The following is a 19,162-nucleotide window of genomic DNA, read 5'->3' on the forward strand; positions in this document are numbered from 1 at the left end:
GACAGATTTATATAGTACTTTTTAACAACCAGATAATCTGTTGATCGTATTGGTTAAAGGATTTCGGTCAGACCATCAGGAGAACTTCCCTGTTCTTCTTTGGATAGTGCCATAGGATATTGCATCCACCTCAGAGGACATCTGAAAGACAGTGCCCCCAAACTGGACAGCAATCAGAAGTGGGAACCCTGGCCAAGAAAATTGAGGTCAACTGAAGCCCTCAGCCGAGATGAACTAATTCAGTGCAGACTGGAAATTCAGCCTGTGACTTTTCTGGCCTCAAAGGCTCAGTTCCAATAGTCACACTGTGTTTACCAGCTGAGCCATCATCCCCTGGGATCTGGCTCTGTTATTGCTAAAAACCCCAAGCTGACAAGTAGGAGATCAGTGATACGAACTTGCTACCTGCAGATTCCTCAAACTGATCAGGAAGCTAGAAAAAATCATTATTAAACAGGCAGATGACCTTTGCCTTCTAACAAGAGGGTGTAAAAATGTAGTTTTAGGACACCAGCTTTAAATGCAAAACAAGGAGCACAATCGCTGAAACCAGTTTTAAGCACTTTAAGTAAAAATAGTTTATTTTAACTGCTTGGATTAAAATTGAACAGCAATAGATAAAGGACAACATTGTTTTGCAATTAATTTATCACTGCAGTGCAGTGATGTCTGGTGTTCACACTGTTTGGTGATGCATGAATAAAATGGTGTATTTTAATTTTCCCATTGACAATGGTGCTAAAATTCAATGTCATTAATTTGGAAGCAGTCTGACTCTGTACACTTCCTGGATCTTCCTTCTGTTTAAATATCTCCATCAGTGCATCCTCCAATACTCTACCTTCCCATAGCTTCTGGACATCACTCATTACACCTGTCTCTGAACCCAGACAACAGCTCATTGATGCTCCGTGCTGATTCCTCCCTACCTACATCATCATTATTCCACCATGGGACCTCCGACTTTAACTCTGGACACTTCCCTATTATCTCCATCTATTTCCTGTTTCCCGTTTACTATCAGGTTTTTATGTACCCTAATTTTTATGTAACTGGACCTCACGGCTGCACTCAAGAAAGAAGACAGAAGGTACGTATAAATGGGAAGAGTTCCAGTGAACCAAGCAGGAACATCCTAGTCAAGATCACTCCTAAGCGACCTACAGTCATCTCGTATTGACCACCTGAGCGCGTAGTAGCTGGAGGGTTCGAGGGTGGAGGTAGCAACCTAGAGGTGGGAAGCGGAAACCTGGAGCTGCTCCCTTTGCACATCTGAAGGACAAGATCACACCTACATTTGTGGCGATCTAGGCTCTGCAGGTTGGGGCCTTCAATATTAACAACAACAATATCAAGAGCTAATGGCTAAGGGAGTAAACCCAACAAAATCTGGAGCGGAGTCCCATTAGGCAGTTGGTGTTTCCCTCAAGTGAGCACCTTCCAGCAACTCCTGCAACCGAGCAGGCCCCAGATGTATAGGCTTTCATCTCTCCTCTGAACACCAGCCTACGAGGTCAAGGTGGGGTGCAGATGCTAGGCTAGTCTGCACCTCCTAGAACCATGTCTAAGCTACACAACAAACAAATAAAGGTAACTTTTCAGCAATGGATTGTTCACTGCATGTCCATCATCGTTTGTAGATGTAAGGATGCCAACCTTACAACCTTATGTTGGAAGCACAGACAATGTGCAGTGTGCCGTGCAGCAGACAAACTATATTTTATTATTTTTGTCACAGTACTCACACATCTGACCGATATTTTATCTGAGATGCTATGTCACCACTCAAAAGCATCAACAACAACTTGCATGTATATAGTGCCTCTAACATAAAAAGCACTTGGTATCTGGAAGTAAATGCCAAGCCCTGGTGGGAGAGACTAACAGGGGTGACCAGAAGCTTGATCAGAAAAATTGAGTTTCAGGTGTGAAAAGGGAGTGGATGAAGTGCGGAGGTGCAGGGGTTTAATGAGAGAGTTCTAGAGGAGGCTGGATGCTCTTCCACCAGTGGTGAGACAAAGGGATGGGGAGGGATTGCACAAAAGGCCAGAGTTAGAGAACCAAAGGGTGTGTTGAGAGGAATAGCAGGCTGGAGGAAGAAACAGAGCTAGGGTGGGGCAAAGTGATAAATAAATGTGAAGACAAGAATGTAAATTTTCAAGTTAATAGGTTGAGAGACAGGGAGCCACTGTTGCTCAATATGGGAAAAACAGATAGAAGATTTAGACTCAGTGCAGGACAGGATATGCACAACTCCATTTGGGAAAGGTTGGAGTTTTTGGCAGCTGGAGGATAGGAGGTCAGTAAGGAGCACATTGAGTATAGTGATGACAAAAACATGCTTCAGGGTTTCAACAGAAGAAAAGCTGAGATAGGGGTGGAGGTGCACAACATTGTGCAAGTGGAAGTAGGCAGTCTTGATGATAAATAGCATGTGAGGTTTGAAGTTTGGCTCAGGGTGCCAAGGTTTCACACTGCCTGCTTCAGCCAGACCAGGTAGCCAAGCAGGAGTGGAATCAGTGGCAAGGGGCCACAATGGATTGCCTCTGTTGTCTTGGTGTTCTGTTAGGGAGAATTGGGGCTTAATGATATGCAGTCAGACATGAAGCATGACCGCATGGACATGATTGTCGGGTCAAGAGTGATGATGGATAAGTAGAGCTGGGCATCCACAATTTATAGACGGAAGTTGACCCTGTTCTTGTGGATGATGTCGACAAGAGGCGCATGTTCCATTCTCCTAAAACAATGCTAAGGACAGATGTCGCAGCCATAAGCCCAATCTCGCTTCAGTTGACAAGCACCTGAGCTAACTTTATCCAAGCAGCAAAAATGATTTAAAAAAAAGTTGGATAGAAGCTATTAGGAGGACCAAACTTACATAAAATTCCCAGGAGGACAGCATAGCTACTTTCAAATAAAGTTTTTGGCATCTGTATTTATACTTGGAATGAGCAGAAAAACAATCGGCTCAGTCCAACTGTGTGACTTTTCATAAACTAGTCCAGATGTGATCACTAGTGAGATCTCAGAGAATCTATTCTTCCCTGTTCCTCCTGTGTATTTACAGTTTGATGTCCAACCGTCCACTGATGCATCACACAGGGGAATTCTTGCTGTCTTAGGTCTTGTCATTTTTAAACTTATCTGCCAGTCCAGCAACAGAAAGTGTTCCCTCTCTGTAAAGTCTACATTTGAGGATAGCGCCGGTCTAACGGAAACTAACAGGGTTTGCGCGATCTGCCAATTTAGTGGGAGTTATTTCAAAAAGCAAAGCGAGACGAAACATGTTATCCCCGATTGATTTCTGTATCCGTTTATCTAAAGCAAACACATTCCGGTCACTATCGCCAGTCCTTGCTGAATTCCCCGGGTACACGGTGCCAATCGTTACTTACTAAATAAGCGCCGCTGATGCCCTGTATCAGCATCAGCAGACACTCGGCGATGAGAAATGTTCGGATATCCGAGAAGTAGGACTCCCGGGGACTCCCTGCCACCGTTCGCCTGTCATCCTTCCGACTGCTCATCCCGGAGATGTGTTGGAAACGTTCTCAATTGAATAGACAGGCCCGGAGTTGTGAGAGTTCCGTGCGCTGGAAGGCTTCTTGTCTCCACCAGAGCGCCACACCCACCGGCTCCGCTGGGTGGGGATCGACTACTGTGTATGTGAAAGACTGGGAGCGAGACTGTGTACGTGAGAGAGAGAGACTGTGTATGTGTAAGAGAGAAAGAGACTGGGTATGAGAGGCTGTGTGTGAGAAAGAGAGTGTAGATACGAGAGACTGTGTGTGAGAGAGAAAAAGACTAGGGATGAGAGACTGTGTATGTGTAAAACAGAAAGAGACTGGATATGAGAGACTGTATGTGAAGGGGAACTATGTAAGAGGCCGCGTGTGAGAAAGGGAAAGATTGTGTGAGAGACACCGTGAGAACGAGGGAAAGATTGTCTATGCACAACTCTTAGAGATTGTGAAAGGCTATGTGTGTGACAGTGTGTAAGAGACTATGTGAGTCGATATTTGTTTGACTGTGAGGGACTGTGTTCGACTGTGTGTTGCTGTATGTGAGAAATTGTGATACTGTGTGAAAGACTGAGACTGAGTGGCTGTGTGCGTGAGACTGTGTGTGTGGCTGTGTGTGACAGACTGCGTGTGTAACAGAGGGACTGAGTGGCTGTGTGTGAGAAGCTGTGTGTCTAACTGAGAGACTGTGTGCGAGCCTGTGTGTGACTGTGGGACTGTGTGTTGTCACAACGTGTCCACTCCTTTTGCAAGAATGTCAGCAATAGCGAGTTAGCAAAAGAACCCTCAGCAAAAAAAAAGTCCTTTTCACACGATTTTTCCTGGGATCTGCAGATCGCACGGTAAGAGTGGCAGCATCATTAGCCAAAAAGGTTATGTTTTCTAAATTTCTTTTTTTTAAAAAGCAGCAGCAGCCGCCAAAATAGGGCGTGTTGGTTCTTGACAGTTCTCGATACAATTCATTCGTGCTAACAGCTGTCAATCCCGGAGCAGTGAGTAGGCGCTGAGCAATCCCCTCGCACAGATCTTCTCCTGTAAATCCTCTTCTGTAATATCGACACTGACCCAGTTCAATGCAAACACGCTCATCGGGCCAAATACATTTCTACCGAATCCGAATCGATTTGTAGCTTGAAACTTAGCTCTGTGCTGAAAGTAGCCGCAACTAAGTTTACATTCGGCTCGACGGTGAGATAGGCATCAGTTGTCTGAGTTACTGCAAATCGATTTATATTAAAAATAAAGATTGCACAGCACGGATCAGCACCGTCACCTTTTATCCCCTGAAATACCTTTGATTTATTCACACCTCCAGGTCTTTTGGTTAAACAATTGGAGGTAGCTGTTAGAATTTAAGGAACTTCCGTACTCCCTGCTGGAGTTTTGCAGGCTATTCTTTCTGCTTTCCCCCGCCCAATCAGGTATTTTCGGCTGAACTAGGACATGTCAACGTGCATCCTGGCGTGTGCTATACTCAGAAATCGCAGAAGGCAGTGGAACAACATTGTAACTTCCTTTTAGGCTGCTATGAGGAGGAGGAGACTTCAATGAAAGTGAAACATCCAGCCGAGCATTTGGTCTTCTTCGCCTCCATTGACTGCCTGTAAACACCGCCACCGTGTGGGCTCAAGTCTATTAACATCGTTGAATAGGACAGGCTTACGTCACCTTTTAAAATAATTGTGGGCGGAGAGAGAAAACACTTCTGAAATTTATTTTGGTGACAATTACATATTAAAATTATTCTCAAAATATGACCGATGATATTCTATATTACCAGCTTTCTTAAAAGCTCTAAATTTAATACAGGCAAGTGGAAGGTGATGCATTTTGGCAGAAGGGATAGAGTGAGGCAATATGGACTTAATGGCACAGTTCTGAAGAGTGTGCAGGGCCAGAGGGACCTGGGGGTACATGTACATAGATCTTTGAAGGTGGTAGGACATATTGAGAGAGTGGTTGGCAAAGCATTTGGCATCTTGGGCTTCATGAATAGAGGCATTGAGTACAAAATCATGGAAGTTATACTGAACCTTGAGAAACTCTGGTTAAGCCCCAACTAGTGTATTGCATCCAGTTCTGGTCCCCACACTTTAGGAAGGATATGAGGGGCCTTCAGAAAGTGTGCAAGAGATTTACCAGAATGGTTCCAGGCATTAGGGATTTTAGTTACAAGATTAGGTTGGAAAAGCTGGGGTTGTTCTCTCTGAAGCAAAGGAGATTGAGGGGAGATTTGATAGAGGTGTACAAGATTATGACAGGTTTCGATACGTTAGACAAGGAAAAACTGTTCCCATTAACAGATGGGACAAGGACTAGGGGACACAGATTGAAGGTTTTGGGTAAGAGATGCAGGGGAATGTGAAGAAGAACTTTTTTTATGCAGCAACTGGTAATGACCTGGAACTCACTGCTCACATGGGTGGTGGAATCAGAGACATTCAATGATTTCAAAAAGAAATTGGATGGACACTGGAAGGAAATAAACTTTCAGGGCTCTGAGGACCGAGTGGGGGAGTGGCACTGACTGGTTTGCTCCGTGGAGAGCTGGCACAGACTCAATGGGCCAAATGGCCTCCTTCTATGCCATAAATGACTCTATGACTAAATTGGAGCTAAGTCCTAAAATTTCCCTAAAAGTAATTGTCAGGGTCATCAACATGGGAGAAATTTAGGTCAGTCATGGACCTGTTAATTATTAAATATGAGGTACTGCAAAATAAATGTTATCTTAATTGGGAGAGGCCAGAGGTAAGGAGCACAGACCTGGAGGGGTTTAGGGTTGGAGCAGCCGAGAGGAGCACAAGCATCAGGGAGCAAGGTAAAACAAACTGAAAGTGACATCAGAACAAAAGGAAGTGCTGATTGGTGAGTGGCTGGTGAGTTTCTTTTAAAAGTCTGCATTAAGACTTCAGTTTATTTCTTTTAAGTTTTGTTAGTCTAATAAATAGAGGCATAGCAGGGGACCTCTGTCCCATGAAATGCATATCCTGTCTCTTGTGCGAACTCCAGGAAACTTCTGAAATCATGGACAAACACATGTACAGGAAGTATTATCAGCTGGAGGAGCGCCAGCTCTGGGTTTCAGAGCTTGAGCAGAAGCTGGTGTTTGTGAGGTGCATCCGCGAGGTTGTGAATTACATTTCTAAAAGTGGTCACACTGTAGTTTAAGGATGTGCAGGCAGAGAGGGTATGGGTGACTGCCAGGAAGTCACACAGGACGAGGCAGATAGTGTAGGGATTTCATAAGTGCATCTTGATCTCCAACCAGTATTCAGTTCTGATTATGTGAGAATGATGGATCCTTTCAGGAATATAGCCAGAGCTAAGTCCATGATACCATAGGTAGCTCAGCTGTGCAGTAGGGGAGGAGAAAGGTCAGGAAATCAATAGTGGTAGGAGATTCAATCATTAGGCGAATGGACAGGAGTTTCTGCACCTGCACATGTGACTCCAAGATGGTATGTTGCCTCCCTGGTGCCAAAGTCAAGGATGTCACTGAGCAGCTACAGAGCATTCTGAGGAGGGAGGGTAAACAGACAGTGGTTGTGGTCCATATTAGTACCAATGACAGGTAGAAAGAGGGTTGAGGTCCAGTAGGCAGATTTTAGGTAGCTAGGAAATAAATTAAAAAGCAGGACCTCAAAGGTAGTAGTCTCTGGATTACTTCTTCACGCTGCTGAGTACAGAAATAGGAGGATAGAGCAGCTTAATGTGTGGGACTGATTTAGACTCCACATGCAGCCACCACTGTGGCTGCTGGTTGTCCTGAGGGAGAGACTTGCAGTTGTGCCAAAGTGTTCACAGCACCAGAGCAAAGTGAGATGTCACAGGAGAGCCAGAGGCCTGGCACATAGGGCATGGCTGCTCCTTGCTTCATCGATACCAACCTGGATCTAATGTTGAAGGCCATGAGAGAGAGGAGGGAGGTCCTCTTGAAGGGTGGCAGGAGGAGGGCACTGTGTCACGCAGAGCACTGAGTGGAACACTGGGGTGTATTCTTACTGTCTCTAGTGTTTTCCTCCCTTAGCTCTGTATAAATGATGACATTTTAAGCCACAAGTCTGGAACTCCTTTTATTGCTGCCGTGACAGGAAAAGTGGTATGAGGAAGTAAAAGAGGTAATGGGATCCTCCATGGTGAGGGCGGCTTTGTCTTCCATGCATGTGTTAGCACAGGTATCTCAGACTCCCTTCCAAGCCATGCCTCACAATCTGGACCAGAGGGGCCCAGTTGAAACATACCTGGATCAGGAGATCTCTGACATTCATGACATCCTCGTGAGCCCTTCGCGCCCCGAGCCGTGTCCAGCCACCTTGTTGTGCAGCAGAGGCACCTCTCTGTTCAATGTCATCTCCCTCTGCCTCCAATTTCTCCTCCTCTCTCACCTCCTGCTCCTTCTCCCCCACGCCCCCCCCCCCCCACCTGATGAGCTGCCTCTTTCCAGGGCCTCACCATCCTAAAGGTCCATACCTCTCTGGAGGGCCATGTTACGGTCAGTGCAGCAGATCACCACAATGACAAAGACATTGCTGGAGGGTGCCACCTGACCTGTCTAGGCACCAGATGTGCATCTTCAGAAGCCTGCTGGCCTGTTCAATGGTTGCCCTACTGAGCAGGTAGCATTGGTTGTATTGCCTCTGTGCCTCTGTCTGGGTCTCCCATAGAGAGGGGAGTAGCTACCTCTTCATCCCTTGTCCTCTAGGATCAATCCACGGACTTTGGGGGTTAGAGTGAAGTTCTGAGACACCCTGGACTGCCAGAGGATGAAGAAGTCATGGCTGCCAGGAAACAGAGCACGCGCATGAAGGAAGCTCTTGTTGTGGTCACAGACCAGTTGACCGTTGAGGGAGTGGAAGCCCTTCCTGCTGATGAATCTAAATAGGCAGTCGCTGAGTGCCTTGATGTCCACATGAGTGCAATCAATGATGCCCTGCACCTGGGGGAATCCAGTGATGGAGGCAAAATCCAATGTCCTCTGTCCCTGTGAGGCCATGTCTGTCATGAAATGAATTTACTGACCAACTCTGGCAATGAAGGAATCAGTGACCTGTGAGATGCAGTGGTGTTGTGTCATTTGCGAGATGCCATTAAGGTCTACAGCTGATCCTCAGAAGAAGCCAGAGACAAAGAAGTCCAAAACTACAGTGACTTTGAGGCTGTTGGCAGGGCATGGTAAGCAGTTCTGTGAGGTGCGAGGTCTCCGGCACTGAGAACACAGATGTCTGTAACCATCTGCCTGGAGAGTCGTAGTCTCTTGCAGCACTCAGTCTCAGTCATCTCCAGGTAGCTCCATCGTCGGCGGTAGATCCTTGGTGAGAGTATGGCCTCCATTGCCTTCTTACACACCTTTTCCATGTCCTCCTACTGCTCAAGGTTCTGCCCTTCCTGCGGAGGGTGTTGCCCTCATCACCACTAGTCTCAAAATCTGACAGTCGTGGCCCCATAGCCAACTGCAGCCTTCCTTTTGGACAGGTGTCTGCCCTATTGTGATTGGCAGCCTTGCCCCTGCTCATCTTCCCCCATGATGCTGGGGGGCGACGACCCCATTCAATGCCCGAATGCTGAGTGCCCACTCTCCCCACCACTGCGCAGTGCCAAGGGCACTTCTTTTGCAAATGCTGAGTCCTCTTTGTCCTGCTGACCCTTTTATGGGGCAGCATTGACTGGCTCCAGATTCTGTACCTGCTTCCCTTCAGCTGATTAGCAACAGACAGCACCGAAGATACATGTGGCCCTTTAGAAATTTGAACCCCGCGCCTCCCCACCCCCCCCAACAAGCTCTCAACGAGCTTCTTAGGTACTTTAATTGGCCTCAAACGGGAGGTGGGCGAGCTCACTGTCCACCCTTGCCTTGTCCTGCCCTTGTGAACATTGCCGATGTCAGGAATGAAATGTCAAAACTGACATGCCAGCTGACGCGGCTATTTTTGGGCACCTCCCACCCCCCATACCACCCATCTCCATTGCTGACTCAGGGAGGGTGGGGGTGCTGAAAATTTAGCCCTTGGAATTATGCTATCAGAGTTATTACTGGAGATGCTTAAAGACAGGCAGGAATGGCAGCTCAACATTCCTGGTTACAGGGTTTTCAGATGGGATAGAGAGGGGATATGAAAAGAAGTGTGGGGCAGTGACAATACTGGTCAAAGAAAGAATCACAGCTATGAGGAGGGTTAGGAACATAGGAATTGGATGATAGATGAAGCATCAATTGAAGCCAAAATAATTGAACTGTCGAACAATAAAGGCGCAATCACACTGCTGGGAGTACACAAAATATCCCCAAACAGTTAGAGGGAGATAGAAGATCAAATTTTTAAGCAAATTGCTGAGAAGTGCAGAAACAATGGGCTGGATTTTATTTTCCTGCCACCGGGAGTGGCGGCGGGTGAAAAGTGCACCGCCATGTCACCTTCAATCTAGCAAGCAGCAGCTCAGTATAATATGCAAGGCAGCCGCCCCCGCCGCAGGCGCTGGTGCTATTTTTAAAGGGCTGCCAGGCCTGTGTTAACAGATGACAGTCGCCCCCCACCCCCCACAAACTACACTAAAATTAAATGTTTGGCCAGATACACCCCACCGCTCCACCACCCCTCCCCCACTCCCACACCCGCCAATACACTGAGTTGACCCCTTCTCCTTCCAACTACACTAAGTGCATAGGTCACCCCTTCTCCATACTAAAAATGCAGCATTGGCCCCGTTTCTGCCCCCTCTCCCCCCTCCCCACCAGCACAATACATGAAAAATGTACTGATGCCTCCTTCCCCACCCTCAGTGGCGCCAGCTCTCCCTGGACGGGAAAGTGAAGGTGTGTGACTGCCACTCATGGCACTGAAGATCCGGAACCCAAGGTAAGATCGCAGCGAATTGGATTGAAATGTATGCATAGACTTTACTTAAATATTTAAAATCGTGTCCCATCGACGAGCGGCAGGGGGCCACCACAGAGCCTCGCCACCGCTGGGAAGATTGGGTCTGGTGTCGGACTCCGTGGCGGGCTGCTGCCGATGCGATCTTCTGGGCACGCCCCCGCCCGGCCACAGAGCCTGACATCAAGAGCTGAACAAAATTCAGCCCAATAGGACAGTCGTAGTGGGGGATTTCAATTACCCTAATAGTAACTGGGATAAATTTAGTGTAAATGATATAGAGAGTGCATAATTTTTTTAATGCATTCAGGAGAACCCTTTAGCCGGTAGGTACCAAGCCCATGAAGAGAAGGGGCAGTTCTGGACTTTGTTTTAAGGATAAATCTGTGCAGATGGAAGGGGTATCAGTGGGAGAGCATTTTAGTGATAATGCTCATAATTCAGTTAGATTTAGAGTAGCTATGGAATAGAATAAAGATAGACCAGGAGTAAAGGTTTTAAATTGGGTACAGGCCACTTTTACTAAGCTGGGATGTGATTTAGTAAAAGTGGACTGGAAACAGTTACTTGATGGTGTATCAGTGCCAGAGCAGTGGGAGGCATTCCAGGAGGAGCTAAAAAGGGTTCAGAACAAATATGTTCCCACAGAGAAAAAGGGTGGGAGTCCCAAAACTAGACCGCCCACCTGTCCCGCGGATGCCAAAGAGCATATAGAGTAGGATAAGGCAAAAAAAGAAAGCTTATGTCAGATGCCAATCGTCCATTCTTCATCAGCAGGTCTGTGAGGAGGTCTCCCCTTCCTTAACAGAATCGCATTTTTAATATAGTAGTATTCTGGAATTCCCTTCGCTTCAGTTAGAGCTGATTGTGTCACTTTACTTAACTCTGGATCGGCTTGCTGAGGGAGTGGCACAGTGGCGCAGTGGTTAGCACCGCAGCCTCACAGCTCCAGCGACCCGGGTTCAATTCTGGGTACTGCCTGTGTGGAGTTTGCAAGTTCTCCCTGTGTCTGCCGGGTGCCCCGGTTTCCTCCCACAGCCAAAGACTTGCAGGTTGATAGGTAAACTGGCCATTATAAATTGCCCCTAGTATAGGTAGGGGAATATAGGGCATGTGGTAGGAATGTAGGATTAGTATAAATGGGTGGTTGATGGTCGGCACAGACTTGATGGGCTGAAGGGCCTGTTTCAGTGCTGTATCTCTAAATAAATAAATAAATAAATGCCAAAAACTCAATACTGCAGAAAGCCTAGAGGAATGTTGAAAGTGCAGGGTTGAAATTAGAAAGGAAATTCAGAAAGCAAAGAGAGGGCATGAAAAAATATTGACAAGAAAAATCTGAAGATGTTTTATAAATACATAAAGAGCAAGAGGATCACTAGGGAAAGAGTAGGGCCAATTAGAAACCAAAAAGGTAATGTGCGTGTGGAGACAGAAGACAGGTGCATTGACATCTGTCTTCACAGAAGAAAGGGACAAAGGAGACATTGAAGTTAAGGAGGAGGAGTCTGAAAATTGGATTGAATAAACCTAGTGAGTGAGGAAATATTAGGGAGTTTAACATCCTCGAAAGTGGATAAATAACCAGGCCTGGATGAAACATACCCCAGGCTGCTAAGGAAAGCAAGGGAAGAAATAGCGGAATATCTAACCATAATTTTTCAAACATCTCTGGCTACAGGCGAGGTCCTGGAGGACTGCTAATATTGTACCATTGTTTAAAAAGAGAGGATGGGATAGTCCAAGTAATTACAGGCCAGTCAGCCTCACCTTGGTGGTGGGAAAATTATTGGAAGAAATTCTGGGGGACAGCATGAAGAGTCATCGAGAGAGGCACAGATTAATCAAGGGCTATCAGCATGGATTTGTTGAGGAAAGGTTGTGTCTGACTGACTTGATTGAATTTTTTGAGGAGGTAATAAGGAGTATCAATGAGGATAGTGCATTTGATGTAGTCTACCTAGATTTTGGCAAGGCTTTTGATAAGGTCCCACATAGCAGACTGATCAGAAAATTAAAAGCTCATGGGATCCAAGAGAAAGTGGCAGGTTGGATCCAAAATCAGTTCAGTAGCAGGAAGCAAAGGGTAATAGCCCGACGGGCATTTTTTTGACCAGGGGTTCTGAAGGATTCAGTACTGGGTCCCTTGCTGTTCGTGGTATATATCAAAGATTTAGAATTCAATGTAGGGGGCATGATTAACAGGTTTGCAGATGTTACGGAAATTGACCATGTTGTTGACAATGAGGAAGAAAGCTGTAGACTACAGGAAGATGTCAATGGACTGGTCAAGTGGGCAGAAAAATGGCAAATGAAATTCAATCCAGAGAAATGTGTGGTAATGCATTTGAGGAGGACAAACAAGGAAAGGGAGTGCACAATAAATTATAGAATTCTAAGAAGTGTAGAGAAATCTTGGAGTGCGTGTCCACAGTTCCCTGCAGGTAGCAGAACAGGTAGATAGGAAGACTTGGGAAACTTTCCTTTATTGGACAAAGCCTAGAGTATAAGAGCAGGGAGGTTATGCTAGAACTGTATAAACACTAGTTACACAGTAGCTAGAATTCTGCGTACAGTACTGTTCACCTCATTATAGGAAGGATGTAATCCCACTAGAGAAGATAGAGAGGAGAGTTCTTTTTTAAATTTGTAGCAGGGATGTGAGCATCTCTGATAAGATCAGCATTTATTGCCCATCTAATTTCCCTTAAGAAGGTGATGGTGAGCCGACTTCTTGAACCACTGCAGTCCATGTGGTGTAGGTACTCCAACAGGACTGTTAGGGAGGGAGTTCCAGGTTTTGACCCAGTGACAGTGAAGGAATGGCAATATAGTTTCAAGTCAGTATGATGTTTGACTTGAGGGGAACTTGCAGGTGGTGCTGTACCCATGTGTCTGCTGCCCTTGTCCTTCTGGGTTGTAGAGGTTGCAGGTTTGGAAGAACTCCTGCAGCGATGTCCTGCGGCTGAGATGTTTGGCCTTCAACGACCATAACCATCTTCTTTTGTGCTAGTTAAGATTCAAACCAGTGGAGAGTTTTTCCCTGATTCTCAATTACTTCAATTTTTCACAGTGTTATGACACGGTGAGAAAGAGATCTAGGGTTCCCTTTCAGCCTTCACCTGGTCTTACCGTAACAGGGTTTAATTTTAAACACACCATGTTTTCAGCTTCCCCCTTGGTGAATCCTTGTTCACTGTTTTTCAATTATAAGGCAAAGAAACCAGCACAAACAGGCTTTCTTAGGTTTAAAGAAGAAAAGTTGAAATTTATTAAATTTAAACTTAAGCTCTAATTCGTTTAACACCTACAGATAAACGATGTGCCCACGCTAGCATGCATATGCGATACATACATGCAAATAGAGACAGAAAAGAGCAGAAGAAAAATAAAATTTGAGGCAATATCTGAAGAGTTTTTGTTACTGTTCTTCGAGCTCACTGTCAAGTTCTTGATTGTAGATAGATCTTGCTTTTCGTTGGGGCCCAGTATTCTTCTTAAACCTTGTTCGCTGTAGGAGACTTTTCTCTGTTGGGGATCGTGTGTCATCAGTGGATTCAGAGGCTTGTGAGAAAAAGATGGGAGCAGACAGGAGAGATCTTCTCAGTCCAGGAGCAAACAAACAATGTGTTCAAAATGCTTGTAGAATTCAGAAAAGCCCAGGTTGCCAAGCAGGTTAGTCATATGACTAACTGGTCTGACCACATCTTGGATTGTATCACCTTAGCAGTCTCTGGACTGCTCCTCTTACAGACAATACCTGGTGATCAAGGTCCATTGTGGGTTGAATGTGTCAAGGAATGGCTCCTTTGACCTTCCAATCACCATCTGTTCATATGCAAATGTCTTTTCCAACCACGGCTGATCTGTTTAACAAGTCCTTTCTTCACTCCCGTAACAGTTTAAAATCAATGTTCGTGACAAAATTAATGTGCCTCATTCTTGGCAGGTGAGGGCCTAGCATGACATCTCCACATTCAGCGGAATGAAATGCGATTTGAGTAAAGGCGCATTTCATTAAAAGGGTGAAGAGAAAATTTAAGATTCAGAAAAAACATGAATTTTTCTAATTCATTCCCATTCATTCATAAATCCTAAAATTTGTTAAAATTGACCCTTTCTTGGCATCCCAATAAACAGGTCATTCATTTTTGGGGAAGCTTCTCTTCTGTTTGCCCATTTCCATGGCTGCCAATGGTCTTTGCTGCTGTTGAGTAAATTTTTTTTTCAGGAGAGTCAGTAGTGGGCGAGTCTATCCTGAACTCTCCTTCCATGCTTTGCTGAGTCATGCGAAGGCTTTTGATTTGAGGGGGATGTGTGGTTTTCTTTTTTCTGACTGTGGGGGAGGATTCTTTGCTCATCTCTCTTTTGTCCTCTGGGACACTTCTGCCTGCAGGTACTTGTGCAGACTCTACAGCACTCCCCTGTGGCAATTCGACTAGGTGAGGCATTACCCTCACGGTTTCTGTGCACCCTAGAGGTAGTTCTTTGTCTCTGCAGGTTCCTGCAAAGGCTGTTAGCAACTTTTGTGGGGTGATTCTAGTGTCTGCATTTACATAGGAGGATGTGGGGTCTAACTTTCCACATTTTACAGGATTGGCTGATCAGACAGTAGGGGTTTTCATCTGGGATTCCTCCCGGACCTCCTTTAACCTGCCCTCTTGGTCACCTTTTCCCCTTCCCTTTCTAAACTTTTGCCAGCCTTGTGCCTGCCTGTCCCCTTTTATTCTCGGCGGGTGTCCCTTACAGTTCACCAGCCCTCTGTTGGACGGTCCTCCTAACACCTAACAGGACTTAGGGGTAATAAAAACAAGAAATGCTGGAACCACTCAGCAGGTCTGGCAGCATCTGTGGAAAGAGAAGCAGAGTTAACGTTTCGGGTCAGTGACCCTTCTTCGGAACTGACAAATATTACAAATGTCACAGGTTATAAGCAAGTGATGTGGGGGTGGCTTGATGTTCGGTGGTGGGGCCACCGTCCAAAGGACTGTCACTGACCTCATCTCCTCTGGAGATCTTCCCCCTACAGCTTCCAACCTCATAGTCTCGCAACCCCGGACAGCCCGCTTCTACCTCCTTCCCAAAATCCACAAACGGGACTGTCCCGGCAGACCTATTGTGTCAGCCTGCTCATGCCCCACTGAACTTATTTCTTCCTATCTTGACTCTAACTTTTCTCCACTGGTCCAATCTCTTCCCACCTACATCCGTGACTCTTCTGACACCCTACGTCATTTTGACAATTTCCAGTTTCCTGGTCCCAACCGCCTCCTCTTCACTATGGACGTCCAATCGCTCTACATGTCCATCCCCCACCAGGATGGTTTGAGGGCTCTCCGCTTCTTCCTGGAACAGAGGCCCAACCAGTCCCCATTCACCACCACCCTCCTCCGCCTGGCTGAACTTGTTCTCACATTGAACAACTTCTCCTTCAACTCCACGCACTTCCTTCAAGTAAAAGGTGTCGCTATGGGTACCCGCATGGGTCCTAGTTATGCCTGTCTTTTTGTGGGATATGTCAAGCATTCTTTGTTCCAGTCCTACTCAGGCCCCCTCCCTCAACTCTTTTTCCGGTACATTGATGACTGTATTGGTGCCGTTTCCTGCTCCCGCCCCGAACTGGAAAACTTTATCAACTTTGCTTCCAATTTCCACAGATGCTGCCAGACCTGCTGAGTGGTTCCAGCATTTCTTGTTTTTATTTCAGATTTCCAGCATCCGCAGTATTTTGCTTTTATTTTAGTGCAGGACTTAGGGGGTGCAGGTTTCACTGTAGGTTGGGGTTTCCCCTTAACCTGGCACATGTGGCAACTCCTGCAGTACTCCACAACATCTTTGTGGAGTTTTGGCCAGTCAAACTGAAGTCTTATGTGGGCTTTGGTCTTTCGCATACCTACATGTACTGCTACTGTATGTGGGACCTTCTTAATATTTCTCTCCGGTACCTCTGTGGCACCACTAACTGGTGAACTACGGTCCACTCTGCTTTCAGGTCTGTGAGGAGAACTCCATTTCCTCATCAGTACCTCACTCACTCAATACAGGGTCAGCTCGCTGAGCCTCACCTAGGGAAAATACATTTAATTCATTCCCTGGGTCTCCTAACTTTCCAAAGAAAGTCTCAGACAGACAGACTTGGTCATCTGCCTGCAGTGCTAATTCAGTCTCCTCTGTGGGAACTGATTTGATCATAGCCTGATCCACTACACATTCAGGGAAACTGCAGGGGTCCGTGTCCTGCCATGGCCCTGTCTCTCTGTCCTCCTGCAGTGATTCTTTCACTACTGGGGGAGGCTACCACCTTCATCCCCACCAGATCATTACCTTGGAGCAGGTTAACCCCGTCCACAGCAAACTAGGGACAATCCCTACGGTCACCAGCCCCAAAACTAGGTCGCACTCCAGGTGTACCCAGTGTACAGGTACAGGCATACACTGCCCTCCAATACCATTCAACACCATTCTGGTATTCACTACACTCTCTGGGGGAAAGGTTAGGCCTTTTCCCAGTAAAAGGGATCTAGTGGCCCCTGTGTCCCTGAAAATTACTATGGGTTTGCTTGCCCCACTCAAGGGGTATGGGGTTACTTTCCCTTCAGACACAAAACCCTGATAACCCTTAGGAATCCTATTAAATTTTCCTGCACTTACAGTAGTTACCTTCCCGGGTTGCACTCTTACTGCAGTTAAAGCCACAGCTTGTTCTGCTGTGCTTTCCATCAGGTTCGCTTCTTCACTGAGCAGGTGTGCCCTGATTAACCCTACAGGTTTTCCCTTTAGTTTCCAGCAGTCAGCTTTTAAATGCTCTGCTTTATTACAATGGAAGCACACAGGTCTCCGGGTCTCGCTCCTGCTCATATCACCTTCCTTTTTGGCTAGAGGAGGACCCCCTGTGTCTCCAGCTTTTCTTTCTCTCCCAGGACTGCTTGGGCTCCTATCACCTTCCCACCCTTTGTCCTTCTCGGATTTATGGGGGTGGTTAGGAAAAGTTGTACCCTGGGAAACCGACTTATAAATTAAAGCAAACTTGCCGGCTTATCTGGACCCACAGCTCCTCTACATGTGTCTTTATGGAGAGTGGGAGACACTGTTTAAATTCCTCTAACAGAATTACTTCTCTGAGATTTTCATAATTGAGTTGTACTTTAAGAGCCCTCAGCCGCTGGTCAAAAGCCAGCTGCTTACTTCTTTCAAACTCCAGATAAGTTTGATTAGCTTGCTTCTTGAGGGTTCTAAACTTTTGGCGATAGGCTTCAGGTATTAATTCATTTGCCCCAAGGATAGCATTTTTTGTCAGTTCATAATTTGATGAACTCTCATCTGACAACAGGGAATAAACTTCAAGGACTTTTTCAGTTAGCGTGCTTTGTGGTAAAAGATGCCAGGTATCAGCTGGCCATTTTAGTTGCCTTGTCAGTTTCTCAAAGGACACAAAAAATTCTTCTACGTTCTCCTCATTGAATCTTGGAATTAGATGAGCTAGTTTTAACAATTCTGTACCCAACCCTGAATTACGCTTCTCCATATTGGCCATGCTTTCACTGAGGTTACTCTGTCAACCACTAGTTAACTCAAGCCGCTTCAGCTCTCTTCACATTCTTTCTGGAATATTCTTTCTCTCTCCCTCTCCTGTCTTTCATTTTCTTCACGTTCCTTCTGCAAGGCTCTTTCTATCTCCCTCTCCTGACTCTCCTCTTTTTCCTCTCTCTCTTTCTTTCTCCTGTAATTCAAGTTTCCTGTGTTCCAATTGTAGCTTTGCTAGCAATACCCTGTTGGGGTCTACTTCTAGCCCTGTTTCTGCTTCTTCAGATTCAAGGGAAAAGTGGTTGGTCACTAGCCTTAGGAGTTCAGACTTCCTAGCCTTGGCACATACAGTGATCCCACACTGCTCAGCCATTTCCTCAACTCCTCCATGGACAGTGCTTTTAACTTATCCCAATTTACTTCACCCTGGCTTGGGGAGAGTATTCCATCACACTCCTGACTTGTGCCTTGTAGATGGTGGACAGGCTTTGGGGAGTCAGGAGGTGAGTTACCCGCTGCAGGATTCCTAGCCTCTGACCTGCTCTTGTAGCCACAGTATTTATATGGCTACTTCAGTTCAGTTTCTGGTCAAAGGTAACCTCCCCAGGATGTTGATCATGGGGGATTCAGTGATGGTAATGCCATTGCACATCAAATGGAGGTGGATCGATTCTTCCTTGTTTGAGATGGTCATTGCCTGGCACTTGAGTGGCATAATTGTTACTTCTTGCATATATATTGTGCATGGTTTCTTCACACCTTTTCGTTTCTTCTTATTTCTATCTCACCCTACATATTCTGCATGACAAACTGCAGATGCAACTTTATCTCTCTGTTCTCCCTTCACATTCAAAGCTAACCCTTGTCTCTCTTTCATTTCAAGTGCTGAAAATGTGGTGATACACCTTCCACGTCAGGAAGAAGAGACCAGCCATCCTGAAGATACACTGTCACTTAAGTACCAGTTCAGATACTGGCACAGCACAGCTAGGCTAGAGGAGAGATCTTTAAGTGATAAATCACTGGCCACAAGCGTGTAGGAGCAAGGACAGAATCCTAGGATGCCACCGGTGGAAGCTTGCGGAGGCTGACATCACCTGCTAGTTCTGCTGTAGGGAATCAGATGCAGATTTGGAGAACTACCAAAGACTCATGGCAATTCCAACTTCCTCCCAATGAGAAGTACCATGGTGCCCTTTTCTTCTTTAGCCTCCTTGCCTCGAGAGACAACGGGTAAGT

The 19,162-nt window shown here is 46.1% G+C and overlaps 1 protein-coding gene across 1 annotated transcript in view; it reads right to left on the reverse strand.

The window, feature by feature from the left end:
* The window catches only part of LOC137369108 (solute carrier organic anion transporter family member 3A1-like), a 395,526-nt gene extending 390,475 nt beyond the window's left edge, over positions 1 to 5,051 (reverse strand). The window contains exon 1 of the mRNA XM_068029763.1: positions 3,399 to 5,051. Within this exon, the coding sequence (XP_067885864.1) occupies positions 3,399 to 3,530 (132 nt within the window). The 5' untranslated portion in view covers positions 3,531 to 5,051. The remainder of the gene's footprint in view (positions 1 to 3,398) is intronic.
* Between the last annotated feature and the right edge of the window lie 14,111 nt (positions 5,052 to 19,162).

Source organism: Heterodontus francisci, chromosome 4 (genome assembly GCF_036365525.1).
Source record: "Heterodontus francisci isolate sHetFra1 chromosome 4, sHetFra1.hap1, whole genome shotgun sequence".
Classification (NCBI taxonomy): domain Eukaryota; kingdom Metazoa; phylum Chordata; class Chondrichthyes; order Heterodontiformes; family Heterodontidae; genus Heterodontus; species Heterodontus francisci.